This window comes from Callorhinchus milii, unplaced genomic scaffold, assembly GCF_018977255.1.
Source record: "Callorhinchus milii isolate IMCB2004 unplaced genomic scaffold, IMCB_Cmil_1.0 Scaffold6, whole genome shotgun sequence".
Lineage (NCBI taxonomy): Eukaryota > Metazoa > Chordata > Chondrichthyes > Chimaeriformes > Callorhinchidae > Callorhinchus > Callorhinchus milii.
In genome coordinates, this window is record NW_024704747.1 from 27,398,204 (window position 1) to 27,418,095 (window position 19,892).

The 19,892-nt window shown below is 41.3% G+C and overlaps 1 protein-coding gene across 1 annotated transcript in view; it reads left to right on the forward strand.

Annotated features, from left to right (window-relative positions):
* The window catches only part of LOC103176432 (glutamate decarboxylase 1), a 29,914-nt gene that overhangs the window by 2,560 nt on the left and 7,462 nt on the right, over positions 1-19,892 (forward strand). The window contains exons 3-13 of the mRNA XM_042336416.1: positions 4,513-4,575; positions 9,972-10,121; positions 11,083-11,325; positions 15,967-16,057; positions 17,730-17,842; positions 18,092-18,207; positions 18,322-18,401; positions 18,588-18,642; positions 18,773-18,889; positions 18,989-19,053; positions 19,276-19,354. Coding sequence (XP_042192350.1) covers positions 4,513-4,575; positions 9,972-10,121; positions 11,083-11,325; positions 15,967-16,057; positions 17,730-17,842; positions 18,092-18,207; positions 18,322-18,401; positions 18,588-18,642; positions 18,773-18,889; positions 18,989-19,053; positions 19,276-19,354 — 1,172 coding nt within the window. The remainder of the gene's footprint in view (positions 1-4,512; positions 4,576-9,971; positions 10,122-11,082; positions 11,326-15,966; positions 16,058-17,729; positions 17,843-18,091; positions 18,208-18,321; positions 18,402-18,587; positions 18,643-18,772; positions 18,890-18,988; positions 19,054-19,275; positions 19,355-19,892) is intronic.

Sequence of the window (19,892 nt, forward strand, 5' to 3'; positions counted from 1 at the left end):
TGCAAGGATCAGAATTATTATTACACTACTTAATATACAATGTTGTAGGTCAGACTCTGAGTTTTGTATTTTAAACTATGTTATTTTCAAACGCCTGGAAGCTGAAATGAATTTTGTTTTGCACATTTAAGGGAAATAAGCCTATATATATATATAAAAATATATAAATATATATATGTGTGCGTGTGTGTGCGTGTGTGTGTTTGTGTGAATGTAAAAAGAAAAATTCAAAGCAGTAATTTCAAGTCGGTATAGTAATTTTATGTGCACTTTGTTTTTTATTATCCCGAATGCTTTTAGCGCGGGGTCTGAGTGGCACTGCAATTATAGGAGTGAAAAGGCACAAACGGCGGCTGTTACTGCCACTAATTGTAGTGCTGATGATTTCGCTAATAGCTGCACTGCACACAGAGAGGGAGAGAGTGGGGGGAGAGAGAGAGAAGGGGGGGCAGGGAGAGGGGGGGAGAGAGAGAGGGGGGGAGAGGGACAAAGAGAGACTGGGGTAGAGAGAGAGAGAGAGAGGGAGAAAGAAAGAGTGGGGTAGAGAGAGAGCGAGAGAGAGGGAGAAAAAGAGTGGGGTAGAGAGAGAGAGAGAGAGAGAGAGAGGGAGAAAGAGAGAGTGGGTAGAGAGAGAGAGAGAGAGAGAGGGAGAAAGAGAGAGTGGGTAGAGAGAGAGAAAGAGAGTGGGGAGAGAGAGGGGGGGGGGGGGGAGAAAGAGAGAGTGGAGGAGAGAGAGAGGGGGAGAAAGAGAGAGTGGAGGAGAGAGAGAGGGGGAGAAAGAGAGAGTGGAGGAGAGAGAGAGGGAGAAAGAGAGTGGGGAGAGAGAGAGAGAGAGAGAGAGAGAGAGGGAGAGTGGGGGCTAATGAACCAGTTGGAGTGAGAAAGGCGAAGACAGATCTGATCAGTTGCCCCTTCACAGTGTGGACATCAGTGTGTGTGTGAGTGTTGTGTGAGTGTTGTGTTGTGTTGTGTGTAATAAAAACGCAGTCGGTGACAGAATCGACAGAGGGGAGAAAAAAAAACTTCCCAGAAATACAGACAGACCCTGGAATAATTATGACACATGTAATGTCTTTGCCCCGAAGGGGGTTTCCTTCAGAGGCTATCGAGTGTGATTATCCTCTCCATCTGCCAAAGAGAAAACCTCGAGAGTAACGCATTTGATTCCGAACAGCCTCAGTCTTTGAATTAAAAGAAACTTGGAACAGAAACACCAGATACCCCTCTTGTCATTCTTGTGCAGTGTCTGGAAAAACCAAAGCAAAAAAACAAAAACGAACCCTTGGAAAATTATAACCATTGAAATAATTAATAATAAATAATAACGACGATAATAATAATAATAATAATAACAATAATAATGATAATAACAATAAGAGAGTGATGATAGTCCTTTGCATTTTAACATAGCGCCCCGTCACGTCGTTGAGACGTTTTAAAGCGCTTCGAGGAATACGTGGGGTCTTTCGTGGGCGAAATTTCGATGAAGACCTTTAAAACATTCAGCCGATTCGATGCAAAGGGTATAAAATAGTGTTGGGTGACTGTGCAGTGGGATATAATTGTGTTTCACCGCACCATTAGAGCCGAGAGAGTGGGTCAATAACTGCTCGTCCGCTGTGACGGGAGTCTCAGCAAATGTAAGAGAACAGTCGCGTGGATTCTGTTTTTGTCCTTTCGGCTATAATTCTGTTTCCTGATGGTTCAGAGGCTCGTTACCATCAGCTCATCTCCTGCCACTGACCCGAGGCGCTCTGTGTGAGTGGGTGTCTGTGTGAGTGAGTGTCTGTGTGTGTGAGTGTCTGTGTGTGTGAGTGTCTGTGTGAGTGAGTGTCTGTGTCTGTGTGAGTGTCTGTATGTGAGTGAGTGTCTGTGTGTGTGAGTGTCTGTGTGTGAGTGAGTGTCTGTGTGTGTGAGTGTCTGTGTGTGTGAGTGTCTGTGTGAGTGAGTGTCTGTGTCTGTGTGAGTGTCTGTGTGTGAGTGAGTGTCTGTGTGTGTGAGTGTCTGTGTGTGAGTGAGTGTCTGTGTGTGTGAGTGTCTGTGTGTGTGAGTGTCTGTGTCTGTGTGAGTGAGTGTATGGTGTGTGTGTGAGTGTCTGTGTGTGTGTGAGTGTGTGTGTGTCAGTGTCTGTGTGTGTGTGTGAGTGTCTGTGTGTGTGTGAGTGTGTGAGTGTCTGTGTGAGTGTGTGAGTGTCTGTGTGTGTGAGAGTGTGTGTGTGTGAGTGTGTGTGTGTGAGTGTCTGTGTGTGTGTGTGTCTGTGTGTGTGAGTGTGTCTGTGTGTGTGAGAGAGTGTGTGTGTGAGTGTGTGTGTGTGAGTGTCTGTGTGTGTGTGAGTGTCTGTGTGAGAGTGTGTCTGTGTGTGTGAGAGAGTGTCTGTGTGTGTGAGAGAGTGTGTGTGTGTGTGAGAGTGTGAGTCTCTGTGTGTGTGTGAGTGTCTGTGTGTGTGAGAGTGTCTGTGTGTGTGAGAGAGAGTGTGTGTGTGTGTCAGTACTTCTTCACATACGCCTTTTTCTTGTTACCGATTTCTGACGTAGAAATCCACAAAAGAACCCAAAAAAAAGCTTTGTCGAGATTTTTCCTCTCGTCTGCCACCAGCCCTTCCCAAGCTTGTCTTATAGATGTGGACAATTACCACGGGATCCTTCAACAGTGGGGCAGCAAAACTTGTCCAATGTCTGGAAAATCAAAACAAATATATAATATATATATATATATATTATATATAGATATATCTCCTGCCACTCTGATCTGAAATCTGTATTGGTTCGTGTGAATGAATCCATGTGAGGTTGGGAGATATGGAATTCATTCTCAGCTTATGTTGGAGACCCTGTAAACATGGTGATGGGTTTCAGACAGTGATCCCCCCCCCCCCCTCACCCACCTCCCACCCCCTCCCCAAAAATAGCACTGTGAAGGGTACATCGTCGGCGCATCGTATAGGAATCGAACTTTGAAACAATTATTTGGTTCATTTTTCTGTCATTTCTGCTGATTTAATTAAACGTGGGTTACGAGGGGAGAGGAGGGAGTTGGGGTGTGGGGGGGGGGGGGGGGTGTGGGGGGTGTGGGGGGAGACAGAAAAAATACATATCGTTTCGAAAATTAACTTCAAACTTTTACAATTAAAAATTATTTTCTCTACCCCCTAACTTACAACAAGTGGCAATTTGTTCATATATATATATTATATATTATATATATAATATATACACATCAAAATAAACCCAATAAATCTATACGTATATATTCCGTTTTCTGATATAATTTCACTGCAGCAGTTTTTCTTTTTTTTAATAATGATAAATAATTATTTTTAAAAAAATCTCTGGAAAGTGAGCCATAATTTATCGCCATCCTCTCTTGTTGCGCCGACTACTTGTGTGTTTGACTTCATAAATGTAATGCTGTCAAACTCCCCCCAAAACCCTCCCAATTGCTATTTCGTTCAGTTCAGCCTTAAGATTTAATAACAACCCCCACCCCAAAAAAAAGGGGGCTTTACTTATTGCATTTTAAAAAAAACACTTGGATGGAATCATGTTGCACTGTCGAACATAACTACCATCACTTCTAATAAGATGAGGTGTGTAGTATCTGTGCAGAGAGAGAGAGAGAGAGAGAAATATCCTTTAGAGGTGATGTACAGTGAGAGTCTGAGGACTTGTGCATTAAACGCGTAGCAATATCTGAAATCATTAAATAGGTCAAAACATCATCGCAAATAAAGCGAGAATGTGTGCACAGAAATAGACATTTTTTGTTGTTGCGGTGGTGGTGGTGGTGGTGGTGGTGGTGGTTGGCGAGAGGTGGGAGTCGTTCAAACCCTCTGCAGAAGGCAGTGGCTGAGCTGTCTGTGCAGATCGGAGCATTTTATTTTCAGACAATTAATTCCCAAACTATTCTTCCGACCCCCATTCCGTCGCTGCTGTTATTTCAAGGTCCCAATTTACCGCCTGTGCGCCAAACCCGCATTAGTTACGCAATGCTCCGGACAACAGCGGCTCCGACCCCCGTTAAACGGTCCCCCCCCCCCCCCCCCCCTTTGACACTGTTTCTGGTGGTGAAATGTCCAGAGAGAGAGAGAGAGAGAGAGAGAGATGGAGATGGAAAGAAAAAAAAAGCCCACAACGAAAATATAAGGGCAAAACGTTGTGAAATGAGTAGAAAAAAAAGACATATGCGATATAAACTGATGAATTGGTACTGAGCAATGAAATCCTATGAAACGTGGTATATATATACATATATCGAGAGAGAGAGAGAGAGAGAGATGTATTATATGTACAATGGACAGTATATTGCACACTGCAGTGTAGGATATGGCACATTGAAGGGTGTGACAACACAGGTAACGCACACATCGACCTCAGGACACCAAAAAAAAAGGTGATGATGCTCGCAATCTTTGCGACACGATGGGGGCTCTGGGGTGGGTGGGGGGGGGGTGGGTGGGGGGGGGGGGATGTTTTGGACGTTGTTGGTGATACTGTCTGTGGTTCCCTGTTTCAGCCTATGACACCTGGTGCGGTGTGGCTCACGGCTGCACAAAGAAAATCGGTCTGAAAATCTGCGGTGAGTACCCACCCCCTCGTGCATTCAGTTTTGTAACCCCCCCAACACCCCCTCCCCACCACCCCCCCCCCCCCATCCACCCCCACCCCCCCATCCAAAAAAAAAACAGGAGCTTTTAATTAACGTTCATCCATCAGGTGTTGCTCTCACAGATATAACCGATTGGTGGTCCATTCCCACACCAGTGTCCCCCCCCCACCCATTGACCTGAGCCCCACCAGTCCTCCCTGTGGTTTTTTTTCAATCGAAGGGTCATCAAAAACGCAGGAAACTTTGCCACTGAATAAGTTTACTTGTCCATTGCTCCCCCGGAATCGGTCGGTCATCACCGAACCGGTTTGGAACAAAAAAAAACATCAAAACTTCCAGTTGTGGGAGGTACAAAAAACACCACTTTTAATTCTCTCTCTCTCACTGCATTCACACTAAAGTGTATCCGTTCACGAAAGTGGAGATAATATTTAATTCGTTGGCCATATAACATTGCAGAATCCTTACAAATCCTTTATAAATCCTTTATAAATCTTATAAATCTTATAAAGATCCACAATCGTCCACAGATAATACTGTGTATAATTTGACCAGAATCTAAATGTAACCTGACATACATATATATACATATATAGTAACAACATATCTCTTGTCATTTTGCCACTTAAACCAAAAAGTTCTCCTCCAACCATTTCATCGTAGAAAACTATCAAAAATACACGACTGCCAATAAAACATAAATATTGCCACTGAAAACCACTTGGAATACAAAGCCTCAGTGTCCGGTGTTTTACTTGTGTGGTCGTTGCTTTTGCAAAGATGGGGACAATTTATGCTGAAAACAATTAATGTTCTCCAGTGTTTTGCACTGGATTTTTCTACAGTTGCTTTCTATGTGGAAGTGTGTTGTTTACAGCAGTACATGTTTTGATTCTGAAGATATCCTGTTTCATAGTTGAGTTCATGTGAACTATTTCGCTCTGAGGACGAAACGTGGGATGTGATCTGTCACAGATACCATAAATCTGAATTTAAGGCTGTCGTGTAAATGGGAGTTTTACAATGAGCAGCAAATCACAAAATCGTTTTAAACTCTTAACAAAGGAGCCCTTAATCTCATCAAGACAAGAATCATCAGACAACCCTGTTTACCACAATTAATTTCGAGGGGAGGGGAGGGGGGAGGAATAGAGAGAATGCTGAATTATCAGAGGTGATATCCTTCAGCTAAGATGTTGAGCCCATTTACCTGTCAGGTGGCAGTGAAAAGCCTCCATGACAAGTGTTTGAAAAGAGTCGAGTTTCTCTCTCCATCTCCTGACCAACAGTCCTTCAGGAAAACTAATGAATCATCTGCTGGCTGTTTGTGGGATCTTGCTGGCTGTAAAATGGCTGCTGTATTTGTCTACAAATGCACACACGTTTTGAATTTGTTTTGAATTTAAGGCACGGTGTCCAAAAGGCAAAGATTATTTTGCCAGCACACTTTACCGTAAGCGTTGTGGTGCCCCTTCGAGACATTTCCACGATGCGGTAAGGCGCTCTGTCAAAGGCAAGGATTATTATTATTATTTGCGAGAAGGTTTCAATGTGGGTGTACATTACATGTTGCAAATATTTTGCCTGACTTTCTATAGCGCTCCTTTACCAGCCCAGCAACTGTCCAGCAATGACATTCGTCTTATTAAACGGTGTGTGAACTGTAAGGATTCCTACCCAATGGTTCTCGCTTCTTAAGAAAATGTGCCCCTTCCCTCATCCCCTCAAAGTTTGGATTTCACGTTCTGTTCAATCCGCTTTGAGTGTCGTTCACTCTTTATTCTCATTGTAACAATCAAAAGTTAAGTAAGTAAAGGATGCATTTTATCTGATGATAGGAGAAACACAGCATTGATGACATCTCACCGTCTGTGAATGTCTCTCCTTAGTATGGCATGGACAATAATAATAATAATAATAATAATAATAATAATAATAATAATAATAATTTGGTCGCTCAACCGTGACTGTTTATGTGACACCCCTGTGTGCAATTGGCTGTCACGTTTCGCCCACAAAATACACAGTCAATCCACTTTACAATGTATCCTGCGAAGCTTTGAGATGCCTCAATCACGAGTTAAATGCAAACTATGTCAAATGCAAGGATTATTATTACACGTTTTCACGCTTTATAATGCCAGCAATTGTGGTTACAGCAGCAATATCAAATTTGCAACATAGAAGTGGTAATTTTAGGAACTCAATGAAGTCAGAGCACTTCAGCTGGTGTTATTGACACGGCTAATTTGGAATAGAAGTGCAGTTTAATAATAATTTGATCACTCAATCCACGGCTTATTGTGGGGGCACTGCTGCGCGCAGTTGGCTCGCCGCCTTCCGCCCACAGAACGCGCAGGCAATCCACTTTACGGGTCTATTCTGTGAAGCGCTTCGAGACGTCCGGAAGACGTGATCAGGCGCTGTATCAAGCGCAAGGATTACTATTATTATTATTCATTTTAGAAACGCAATGGATTCGGGACAGTTTGGTGTCACTGCCTCAGCTAATTTGGAAGAGAAATGTAGGGTGGGGTGGGGGGGGGGGGGGGGTGAAGTGGGGAGGGTGGGGTGGGGGAGGGGGTGAAGTGGGGGTGGGGGAGGGGGATAAGAGAGAAAAAAGTGGCTCCAATCCACACCATGTGTGTCTCCACAAGGCGCACAGCGCACTCTGGCGGCGACTCGTGGTACGTCTTCAGCGAACAGAACAGAACAGAACAGAAACTCACCAGAGCCTCTGCAACAGCAACAAAACTTCCTCTCCCTAAAGCCTTGATATGCAAAGCTCATCGCACACGACGTCCTTCTGACACCATTGCATTTCAACTACTTTAATCTCGCCTCCAGCGATATATATATATATATATATATAAAAAAAGAGCCAAGTTACTGTCATGTTACCTCCAGCCTGGTTGTCGCTTTGGATACATGTCATTTTTCTCTCTCTCTCTCTCTCTCTCTCTCTCTCTCTCTCTCTCAAACATATCTGGAACCTGGGAGGCTTTCTGATCTTTTATCATTTCCAACTTGACATCAAAATGTCCTACAAAAGGGAATATGGTAAACAGACCGCGTGTTTCTGAGAGATTTCCTCCTCATTGTGGTGTTTAATGGGTGGGAGGTGATGGGGAGGTGGGAGGAGGGGGAGGGGGAGGGGGAGAGAGGAAATCTTTTCATAAAAAGCTGCTTAAATGACAGCAAATACCATTCATTGAGTTAATTACCATTGCACAAAAAAACAGTGGTGGGTTTGAGGGCAGAATTGATCAAATATACAGCACTTGCAATTAGGAAGGGAGACAGAGAGAAAGAGACAGAGAGACAGAGAGAGAAAGAGAGAGAGAGAGAAAATTGTATTGTTATGGGGAAAATAATAAAATAATGTGTGTTTTTTTGGGGGGGGGTTGGCGTTGATTTAGAAGCGTTTTCCCAGAGGAATTCATCAACCTTATCAGCTCACAACCGCCCCCCTCTCTCTCTCTCTCTCTCTCGAGGGAAACAGATTAATGGGAAAGTTATTAAAAGCCAATCCTTCACCTCTCTGTGGTGTGAGATAACAGCACCAAACCAAAAAAAAATAAAAAATCCCCCACAACATTACTGTATAAATGGAAACTGGAGTCTGGGAAAAAAAACTGGACAGACCTTGATCTTCTTTTGTCCCATTTATATATATATATATATATATATATGTATATATATATATATATGGTTAAGGCTTTTGCAAACGAATCAACAGAGTTGGGGACAGATGGGGGTCAGAGAGTCAGAGAGAGAAAGAGAGAGAGAGAGAGAGCATCGAATACTGAACGTAATGTCAGGGTACAAGTGAGTCAAAAAGGAATAGTAATGTGTGCAGCAGTTCTTGTGGAGTCTGTTTTCCAGACTTCACAACATACCCATCGATCAGATTTGAGTGGACTCACGTTTTGCTATTCGTTGCAGAGTGCGAGTCGGTGTCTGGAAGAGTCGGTTTTAATACCAAAATGCAATTTCTTTTTTGTTTGCATATGGCACGATTTAAATGGCCCTAAATCGTGACATGATATGACAGTGCGAGGGGTGGGGAGTGTGTGTGGGGGGAGTGGGGGTGGGGGTGGTGGGGGGGTCTCACACCGAGCAGTGTTGGGCTGTGTTGAATCGAAAGATTTCATTCCGTTTCAGTGAGTGTGTGATCAGAATCAAAGCCCGAGGGCAGAGATACAGCAAAACAACTGCTGCGGGAGATGGACTTCCAAATGTATAGCGACTATTTCCCCATCATCCTGACCAGGTTTAACCCCCCCTCCCCCCACCCACCAACCCCCCACTAACCCCCCCACCCCCCACCCACCCCCCAGCATTGCAACCAGGTCTGGGCTTCAATATTAATCACCATCATCAAGGTCACACTGTTAAGAAACTGTCTGTCTGTCTGTCTGGGCTCTGAATTTAAAGAGCACATTATTTTGGAATCAGGTCACCCACCACACGATGATGATGATGATGATGATGATTATTTGTGTGTGTGTGTGTGGCTGAAATTGGCTGTTTCTGATGCTGATGAAAGCCCACAGTTTGCCCCCAGTGTTGGATTGAGAACGGTCGGAATTGCCTGGAACTGAATTGTCTGTCGGTGGTGAAGGAAAATCTGAACAATGTGAACATTTCTTTGACACGAGTCAGTGCTGACTTTCTGAAGGAGATCCATTAGAAGAGGCAACGAACGATTCGAGGGACAGTGACAGAGTCTGGTTGAGATGTCTGATGTTTTTATTGGGGGGTGGGGGGGGGGGGGTGGGTGGGGGGGGGGGGTGGAGGAGGGGTATTTGCTTCAATTCAGAAGATAACAGAGAAACCGTTCGAACCCTTCCAAGTCTTCATTCTGCCCTTATTTTTCTTCTCTCAGTCTATAAACTTTGGCCCAGAGGGTTTCCTTGACCCCCCATAAGGTTGCTTTCTCTCTCCCTCCCTCCCCCTCTCTCTCTCTCTCCCCTCTCTCTCTCCCAGTGGCTGTTCATGGGAGTGTAATCTGTCGGGATGGATTTAATACGAATTTGCCAGTGCACTGACTAGTTGAGGAGTATTTGTATGTTTTACATGGTTGGCTTTTGTTACTGACGACACAGTGATCTCATCCTCCTGGGGGGCAAAATGATGCTCATAAATGCTCTCCTCTCTCTCTCTCTCTGGCGGGTCACTTGTGGACAGAAAGGATAAAGCAAAAGCATTCAGATTCTGTGGAGCACTGAAGTGTAGTCGGTGCCATTTGAGATCCCTAAAGAACTCCCACTCCCCACTACTCCCCACTCCTCCCCACTCCCAGTGCAATATGTTAGGAAGCGACCAGAGACCCCCTCTGACTGGTTCTGCTTATAATAATGTAGGTTTCTTGCAAAGAACCAACAGCATCGAGGACAAGAGCAGAATTGGGGGGGCGCTGAAGTCCCCCAAGAACCTGATCACCTGTGACAACAGCGACAGAGACCTCAGATTCAGTCGCAACGAGACGGACTTCTCCAATCTCTACGCCAGAGGTACGTTTTTATTCATCTTCTTTTATTTTATTCGATAAGGGGTTGGGAGAGGGGGAGAGAGAAAGAGAGAGAGAGAGGGAGAGAGGAAGGGGGAAAGGGGGGAAAAGGCATATTTTTCAAGAAGTTGAGCTGAAAATGCAATCAGGTGCAATGGAATATTTCCCTTTTTTTTCACTGTTTGTGTAAATTTTCAGCAAATGCATTAAGTTTTCAGTCTCCGCCTTTGCACAAACAGCAAACTTTGTACCTGTGCAGTCATTCCGATGCTCCAGTTTGTCAATACTGTCGTAATATGTGTTTTTTTTTGTTTCCCCCGTTAATTTAGTTTTGCTGCGGGGAGTTTTATATTTGATATATTTTCTTTTAATGATTAGATCTGAAAGTGCTTTGGTATCAGAATTGTCGGGTGTGTGTTTTAGGAGAATTTAGGAGTGTGTTTTGGACATATATTTATATATAATGGGCTTATATTATGTTGTGTGTGTGTGTATGTATATATATATACTATATATTTAGTCTTAATGTTATGTTTTAAATTAATGGGTTACGCTTATTTTTGCAAAATTTATTCTGAAACTCTGCATTTTTTTTTGTGTTGGGCAGAAAGAAACTGTGTTTGGTCGTGTTGTCACCGTTAGCCAACGGTTTACGAGATGGTATTGTAATTAAAAAAAAATAAAACCTGTTAATCGGGGGAGTCAACCTGAGATACGACAGAGCAGAGGATACAGAGAGAGATGGAGAGAGAGAGAGAGATGGAGAGAGAGATGGAGAGAGAGATGGAGAGAGAGATGGAGAGAGAGATGGAGAGAGAGATGGAGAGAGAGATGGAGAGAGAGATAGAGAGAGAGATGGAGAGAGAGAGAGAGAGAGAGAGAGAGATGGAGAGAGAGGAGAGGAGAGAGAGAGATGGAGAGAGGGGGAGAGAGAGAGAGATGATGTCCTGCCCTTGTGCCTTCAGACCTGTTGCCTGCCAAGAATGGAGAAGAACAGACAACCCAATTCCTTCTGGAGGTGGTCGACATCCTCCTCAACTACGTCAGGAAAACGTTCGACAGGTCCACAAAAGTCCTGGATTTCCACCACCCACACCAACTCCTGGAGGGAATAGAGGGCTTCAACCTGGAGCTCTCAGACCAACCTGAGTCCCTGGAGCAGATACTGGTGGACTGCAGGGACACCCTGAAATATGGAGTCAGAACAGGTAAAGGTCATCCTTCTTATCAAACCCCCCCCACCCATCCCACCCCACACCATCTCAACCTCAGATTTGTTAGATGGTCACATTTGAATTCATACCTTATATATATTTTTTTCTCTCTCTCTCTCTCAACGTCGCTCCTCCATTTGGCAAAATAATAATAGTAATAATAATATTAACAATAATAACAACAACCTTTTAGAAGTCTCAGTGGAATAAGTGGGTGGTTTAAAAGAGTGAGGAACACACGTTTGGGTCTGAACTTTGCCTGATTCCATCTGAATTCAACTCATATTTTTTTTTTGGTGGGGGGGGGAGGGGACTCTTAGAACATTGTAGTTGTGGTTTTGTGTGAACGATGCAAAAAAGAACACATCAGTTAGTGCTGTGAGAATCTGGTGAAAATGCTTTCTCTATTTGAAAGGATCTTGACACCCACACACGCACATACACACCCACCACACACACACACACCCACACACACACACATACACACCCACACACACCCTTACCTCAGGAGGTCCTGTTAGATAAGATCGATTGGTGTGAATGCTCCATACATTACAACTGTACTCTTGTCAAAAAATGTGATTGGGGGCATTTTCCACACGTGTGATTTAGGATTTGCTCCTGTCCCTCTCTGCCTTTATAATCCTAAATTAATTACAGATGAGGATTTTAAGTCATATGATAAATAGAATATGTCATGGTCAGTAGGGAGATAAGGAGCTCCAGTCCAAAGGTTGACTTATTGGCGAGTTATTTGCTCTTGGCCGCGCTTCCTTATGGAGATATGACAAATATCTCATCGCTAACCTTGACTTGCCTGTTATATAGCACTGTCTGTACAGTCGAGTTGATGTGGAAATCATCGGAATTATCCCAAATCAAATTGGTCTTTTCCTCCCCCTCCCCCCCCTATTGTTTCTTCCACTGACTCTTCTCAGTGGGGAGAATAATAACAGAATGTTTTGCTCATAAATTGAACCCAAATGTGTGGATAATCAGCTGCAAACAGTCTATTACAAGTATATTACCTTCAACTTCATCGAGGTATGGATCCGACGCGGTAATGAGACGGAAAGGCAATTATTTCTCATCGGGAGATATATTCGCAGTTGTTTGGCAATTAATCAATAAATGTATTTAACGTGAAGATGTTCAACACTGTTCCCTCTCCCTCTCCCTCACTGAGCTGGGGGGAAATGAAGAGTCGGGGTGGATAATTTACTTCTCAGTTGCTTGGCTGTCATCCCTCTCACTGTGTTATTTGGTTGGAGGAAGGATCTGGCGTATCTCCCACTGACAAGAACCTTCATACACCCGCCTCCTAGTCATTAGTGAGAAGAGCCACGTTATAATTAACTCTGCCCAGTCAACCGTTTGACTGATGGTAACCTGGTGATCAGCAGAGACCTGCCATCATTCTGTTCGAAAAACAGCCTCAAATCTGCTTTTTCAATTACAGAGAAATTCGTGGATATTGTTTTTTTTTAAAATGCACGTGGGGTTTGAATTTCACTCTAGTTTGTTCCCATAGAAATAGTCGCCCACCAAATAGACAGTCAATTACACTTTACTTGCGAGGTGCTTTGAGACGTCTCAACACGGCGGTATATCAAACACAAGGATGATTATTATTATTACAGTTGATGTATCTGCCAAACCAAATTGAGGGGGACTGCTGACATTTATGAATATACAATTAGTTATCTATTGTGGTGAAGGGTTTTGCATCCTGCTGTAAGTACCTCTCAGGTAGAAATTATTCTGATATCAATCATCAATAAAGAATTTTTTTTAAAAAAGCCATCGAATAGCAGGAATATACACTGACACTTATTCTCAAACCCTTAACCTGCCCAAGTGCAGATCTCAGTGCATAAGGTGTCTTCAAGCTAAATGTTATTCACAATACTAACTGGTTCAATATGTATATCTAATATTTGGATCAGAAATATTGGTATTAATATGCATATTCAGATTATGGCAATAGTGGCACTTTACAACAACAACCCATAAATATACAATCAATTCACTTTACCGTATATTCTGTGATGCACCTTGAGACGTCTCAACGACCTGATACGGCGCTATATCAGTTGCAAGGATTATAACAACAACTCGCATGTGTAGTATATAGCGCCCTTCAGGCAGGCAATGACAGCCAAACATTTTATCTCAGATCATTTCCTAGTTGATTTCCCCAGCAACCGCTCTGCAGTGCTCGTCAGATAAACTAACACTTGGTTCAGTCTGAGCTCATCCTAATCTTAAGTAATTGCATCAAGAGAAATTGGGAGTGAAACAGGACGTAAACACGATGTTTTCTGTTGATCGTTTATTTAAGCCAATCTGAGTATATATATTATATATTAAATAGACATTTTCCAATTCCCTTACGCCCACTTACCGCACCCGTTCATCAGTTTTATAGTATCGCATTGCCTCTGATTTCATGTCAAAGGGTAGAAATATTTCCTGTAAAGAGTACAGTACTAAGCAGTTATACATTAACTCCCGAATGTCAAATTGGAAGAATCCAATTGTTTCCGTTCCGATTGAAATCCATGTGAGGTATGGGAACCTCTATATGTAGGCAATTACATGCTAAACCCTTTAGTAAAGAATGAGGATATAAATTTATTCATCCACGTTTTATCTGCATGCAGACTGAACACTCAAATTTATAGGAGCCAAGAGACTTTCACTTTGCCCTCCATTAACCAAGACTTAAATGCTTTCGTTATGAACCTTAGAACATCACAGTGTCATTCTTCATCATTTAGTAAAGCAAATATTTTGAGAACTTCCCCCCTCCCCCCTTTAAAATAATTAATAACTGTACATGACTCCTGTGTGTGAGATGAGCTGGGTATTAACATGTATGGTCTTTATAATCTACATCCAAAACATTTGATATCCATGTGTTTACAGGGGAGATAACCAATTATTACTGTTTGGAAAATATATTTGTATATTTTTTTGTCCCTGAATTTATCGAATGCCAACATTAGATCAAATCCCCACGCCCCTCCCCCAGCTGTCAGATACAGTTCATTAATTCAAGGAAATAAAGGCTAATTAACTTTATTATGCCTTTAATTAAACTTCAACCCTAGGGAAAAAATCTATATATTTTAATCAGTTTTAATTCAGTCCATGGGCTGACTGTGATTGACCTTTAAATACAACAGACTTGAGATAAGTAAATCCCTTTTGAAAAGATTTGTTTGTGACTTTTTTTCTAACCTCTCAACTCTCCAGCAAATAATTTTTATCCAACATAGCTCAATATATTTTCCATTATCTGATCGAATTTCCATCAACAAACTCTCAATTAAACTGCCAGATTTACGGTCAATCAAATGGACTGCTCTCACTTTCAGTGAGGGGTTATTTGTGTTCATTATTTGCAGTAAATCATCAATTACTGTGTTCTGAATTTGTCCCGGTGGATTTTCAATACTCATAGGGTCTATTAATACCTTTTAGCTGCTTAGAAAAGGCATCCTTGGGTCTTATGTAATTGATAAATGCATAATTTTTTTTCGTCCACAGAATATTCATTCAAATCACTTTACAGTATATCCTGGGAAGCGATTTGAGATGTCTCAACGATGTGATAAGGCGCTGTATCAAATTCCAGTATTAATATTATTATTATAAAACTAGGTAGCCCCATTGTATTACAGACCTTACGTTTATTCCTAAAATTGGCTTTCTTGTGTTCAGATCAACTTTCTTTGTTTAATGTAATTTTATCCTTTTTTTAAAAAAATAAACTCAATAGCTTTTCCTAATACGATGGCATTTTGTATTAGATCCAAGGGTACAAATTATCAAAGTGTGCTAGCTTAGAATATAATTCAAATCACTTAATGTATATAGAGATAAGTAAAGAAAGACTGTTAAAAATTACTGAAAGTGTTTAACAAATATTGTTGAACAGTAGTCTGCACAACCCAAACAGTAGCCCATTTATTGTAGAGTGGAAAGGATTGTCAGTCTGTCCCATTTGTCACTGGTGAAGGAGAATGCATCTAAAGGAACCGATGACCCCACTAAAAACGTATAAAAGGTCAATATCTTTGATGGAAAAGGGGCCACTTGCCCTTCAGTAATCTATTTATTTTCCCTCACACCATTCTATGATTAAAGCTTGAACGTATATATATATATAGTCCACACACAGGATTTCATATTTTGGTCAACAAATGTGATCATAAATGCCTTTGTTGCCGTTTGCCCATTTAATGAGTAGATTTGACAGTCTTGGGGAAAGTGTGGAATTTGTTGTACAGTCAAAATGTTGAGCTTGCACTTAGATTTTTCTATTGGTTCATTTTGTGCTGTGTTTAAAGAAAAGTCGTTCCAATTCCATTGACTAGATTTACAGTATGCAGATATCCAGTAATATGGGATTATTTGCCACTCTCTGCAGAAACCCCTGTGTTGGGTGTAATGAAGAGACGCTGTAGGTAATTCTTTTACAAATACATTAAAATGTTTCCCTGGGCGAGTGAGGAATAATCACTTCTGTGTATGAGCCTGAATCCACGAGACAGATGGGTTGAAAAACCTTTAAATGAGGAGGTTGTTTGCCCCCTTTCATTGATGTCTTTTATGTTAAATTCCCCACAGGACATCCTCGTTTCTTCAACCAGCTTTCTTCTGGTCTGGATATCATCGGTTTGGCTGGAGAATGGCTCACGTCCACAGCTAATACCAACATGTAAGTTCAGACATGCACTTAATCCTTGTTTTTCAATTCCCAGAGAGGTTTTTTNATATCTATCTATCTATATATCACAAAAGAAAATGCATTAGTTCCCGCATTAGGAATCCGAAAGATACAGCTCATCAGACCTGAATGGATGGACCACAACAACACAAAGTCATCTAATCCCCTTTCACAATGTCCTAGTGATAGAGAGAACACACATCATCCCAAGAGCATTTTACATTCGAATGATCAACACGAGTGAATTTCAATTGAAAATACAAAAATAAAGACGAACAAATAATTCCCGAAGGACAGGCTCTACTCTTTCAGCCAAGTTATCTTTGTGGAGTATTATATCCTTGCTGGATGGAATAAATTTAACCAGGTAAAGTACATGGAATTTTCAGATCACACAAGGGGCTTCAAATCTCTTTATGGGTGATTTGCTTGTCACACTCGACTGGACTTCCTGTCAATTTTTTCCCCCTTATAAAATACACCGAGAAACTACATAATAAAAGCACCAAAAAAATCATAAATTGGAGAGAGGAGTTTTTCTTAAAATGATGTGGGTGAATGTGCACAGTCTCATGCTGGGTTAATGATCCACCTGCCCAGGTTGATTACTGACTGTATCTTGTGCATCATTGATTGTGAGCATCCAACCAATTCATTGAAGGACTGGAACAGAGGAAGAGAGAGAGAGCATTGTCAAAAGCCATGGAGGTCATCTGGATGTTGTACAGAACGAAAAACTATTTGTGTCAAATGCTATTTTATTAATGCAAAATGGAATTAGTTGTGAGAGCATCTGTTCATTCCTGGGCTACCTGACTGTAGAGTCCTTGAGCTCAGATCAAATCGAATGGTTAACAATATAAATTTTCTGAAGATAGGAACAAATGGCGAATAAATATGCGAGGCAGTGTGGGTTTTTCATTGTGCCTTTAACTACGGTTTCCATTTGACGGTTTCTTCTTCCCACAAATACTCTTCCCAATTGTATTGTGCTTAGTAAATCCTGAAGGCTCATTTCACTGTTTGTTCAATCATCCAGTTAAAAGAGCTAAGGAGAGAGTGACCACACTATTCCCTCAATATACAGACTACGTATATTTCACGTGTGAAATCGCACTTCCTCACACATCTATCCACAAATAGTATGGGTGACTGAATACATCTTATTGGATATTAGGAAATATTATTGGATATTACAATTAAACTTGTCACTCATTCACTGCCTTTCACTACAAAAACAAAAATTGGTGCGTGGGGGAATTAGCACTGCGTTATATAAATAATAGCCATTAGATTTTTTTTGGAACCCAAGTCAATATTCTTAATTACGTTTGCTGACTGCTTGTCTATATGTTGTATTCCATGAAATATTGAGTTCAAACATTGGTGCTTCCACCTTGTTCACAATAACATGTTTACAAGTCATACAAGGTAGTACTTCTTGGTATTTAGATCTCTTATAAATAACAATTAAGTGGACTGACCTGGAGGGTTGTCTATATTTTACATGGATGTGTTTCATTATTATTCATTGATCTGATCCTGAGGATAATTTAGATTTGTTTGTTACAAATAAATGAAATGCAAAAGTTTTGCAAAAATGGTATCTTAACAGTGAGGCTGATTGTTGAAGAATAATTCTACCACAACCTCTGTCCCTCAGGTTCACGTATGAAATCGCACCAGTCTTTGTCCTCATGGAACAGATCACTCTGAAGAAAATGCGGGAGATGATCGGCTGGCAGAACGGAGATGGCGATGGAATCTTTTCACCTGGTAAATAATATAACAAATTTGCTTTGCTGATTTATGTCACCTTGTTACTGGTGAGCTGATTAATAGAAATAGTCTGTGAATTTAATCAGCAAGCAGGAACTCGGTCGTTAGTTGATTTGCGGATCGCTTTCCGGGGGTAATAATCCCTTTTAAAAAAAAAGGTTCGGTCACTCAATCCACCGCTGTTTGTGGGACACGGTTGTGCACAATTTTCATTATTTTAAAAGCCATCATTCTATTGTTTTTCAGGAGGAGCTATTTCAAATATGTATGGTATTATGGCAGCTCGCTATAAGTATTTCCCAGATGTCAAAGTTAAAGGGATGTCTGCAGCCCCCAAATTGATTCTGTTCACTTCAGAGCATGTAAGTTTGAGTTGTAGTCAATAATTTCTTTCAACCCTGTTTCTGGGACTAGGCGTGCTGCACACCTCCTAAAGGAGATGGTTATATAAGTGATTGATTTTTGTTCATTTGCAGAGTCACTACTCAATAAAGAAAGCAGGAGCCGCACTTGGTTTTGGAACAGATAACGTGATCTTGTTAAAATGTGACGAAAGGTATGATTCAGTCCACTACACTGTTGTGTGCAATTGGCTGCCGTGTTTCACCTGCAAAATACAGTCAATCCACTTCCCGATATATTCTGTGAGGCGCTTTGCGAAGTCTCGACAACGTGCTGGCTCGGGAAAAATGGGTTACACATAATGATTTTTATACGAGTTTTATTTCTAAAATAATTTCAGAGGGAAAGTAATGCCATCTGACCTGGAAGCAAAAATTATTGAAGCTAAGCAAAAGGTATGTGTTTTTATGTTCTCTGATATTCTTCATTATATTCTAACGCAACTTATCAAACACACATCAATGTTGCCACATGTCCAGATGTGGATGTAAGACAGAACTAAATCAGACTTATTTAATTTCACAGGGATACGTTCCACTTTATGTTAATGCAACTGCAGGAACTACAGTATATGGCGTGTTTGATCCTATTCAGGAAATAGCAGATATATGTGATAAATATAACCTCTGGCTCCATGTCGATGTAAGTGTTTTAATTTCTTTAAAATATTTATTTTTAAGAAGTCACAAAAATTGCGCTTTCATGAACTATTTGCTGTTTGTTTCGCTCACTTTTGTTTAGGCTGCATGGGGAGGCGGACTTCTGATGTCTAGAAAACATCGCCACAAGTTGAATGGCATTGAAAGGTAAATGCTCTTCATCGAATCTTACAGCACAGAAGGAAGCCATTCGGCCCATCGTGCCTCTGGCAGCTCTTTGAAACCAGTCCCAATCCCCTGCTCTTATCCCATAGCTCTGCAAATTTTCCCTTTCAAATACTTATCCAATTCCCTTTTGAAAGCTACTGTCGAATCTGCTTCCACCAACCTTTCAGGCAGTGATTGTAACTTGATATGTTTTCTTTACAGAGCCAACTCAGTTACTTGGAATCCCCACAAGATGATGGGAGTTTTGTTGCAGTGCTCAGCTATCCTTGTTCGAGAAAAGGTATCCATCTACTTAATGAAAGCACACAGACCAGTTATTGTTAGATCTGTCAGTATAAATCAAGTTATATTATCACACTGTTATAAAAATGGACTTGCAATTGACAATGAATAACAAAATCACCTGTGTTCCCTAACATTTTTCTTAAGGGAAACAATATAATAGATGTTACACAATTGTTATATCGTCTATTATTTTCTAAAAAAAATTACATGTGTGTTTAATTTCTCAAATTATCCCTAAATGTATTAAAAGTGATGATAAGAGTCTATGTGAATAAGCTGTTTTGTGTAGAATATTCCCTTCTCCACCTCTGTCAATGGACACAACTTCATTTTTGACACTTTTATTTTGTTAACTTAAAAGTCCATTTCTGAAATGGATCATTCCCCGCCCATACAACCAGGTGATGTTATCACATTTTAAATTATCATAAGAAGTGCTCTCCAAGTCTTTCACTGATATTAGTACCACCTGGGGGCCCACAACAGATCCTTGCAGAACTAAACTAGTACCTGCCATCCCTTCTCCTGACACT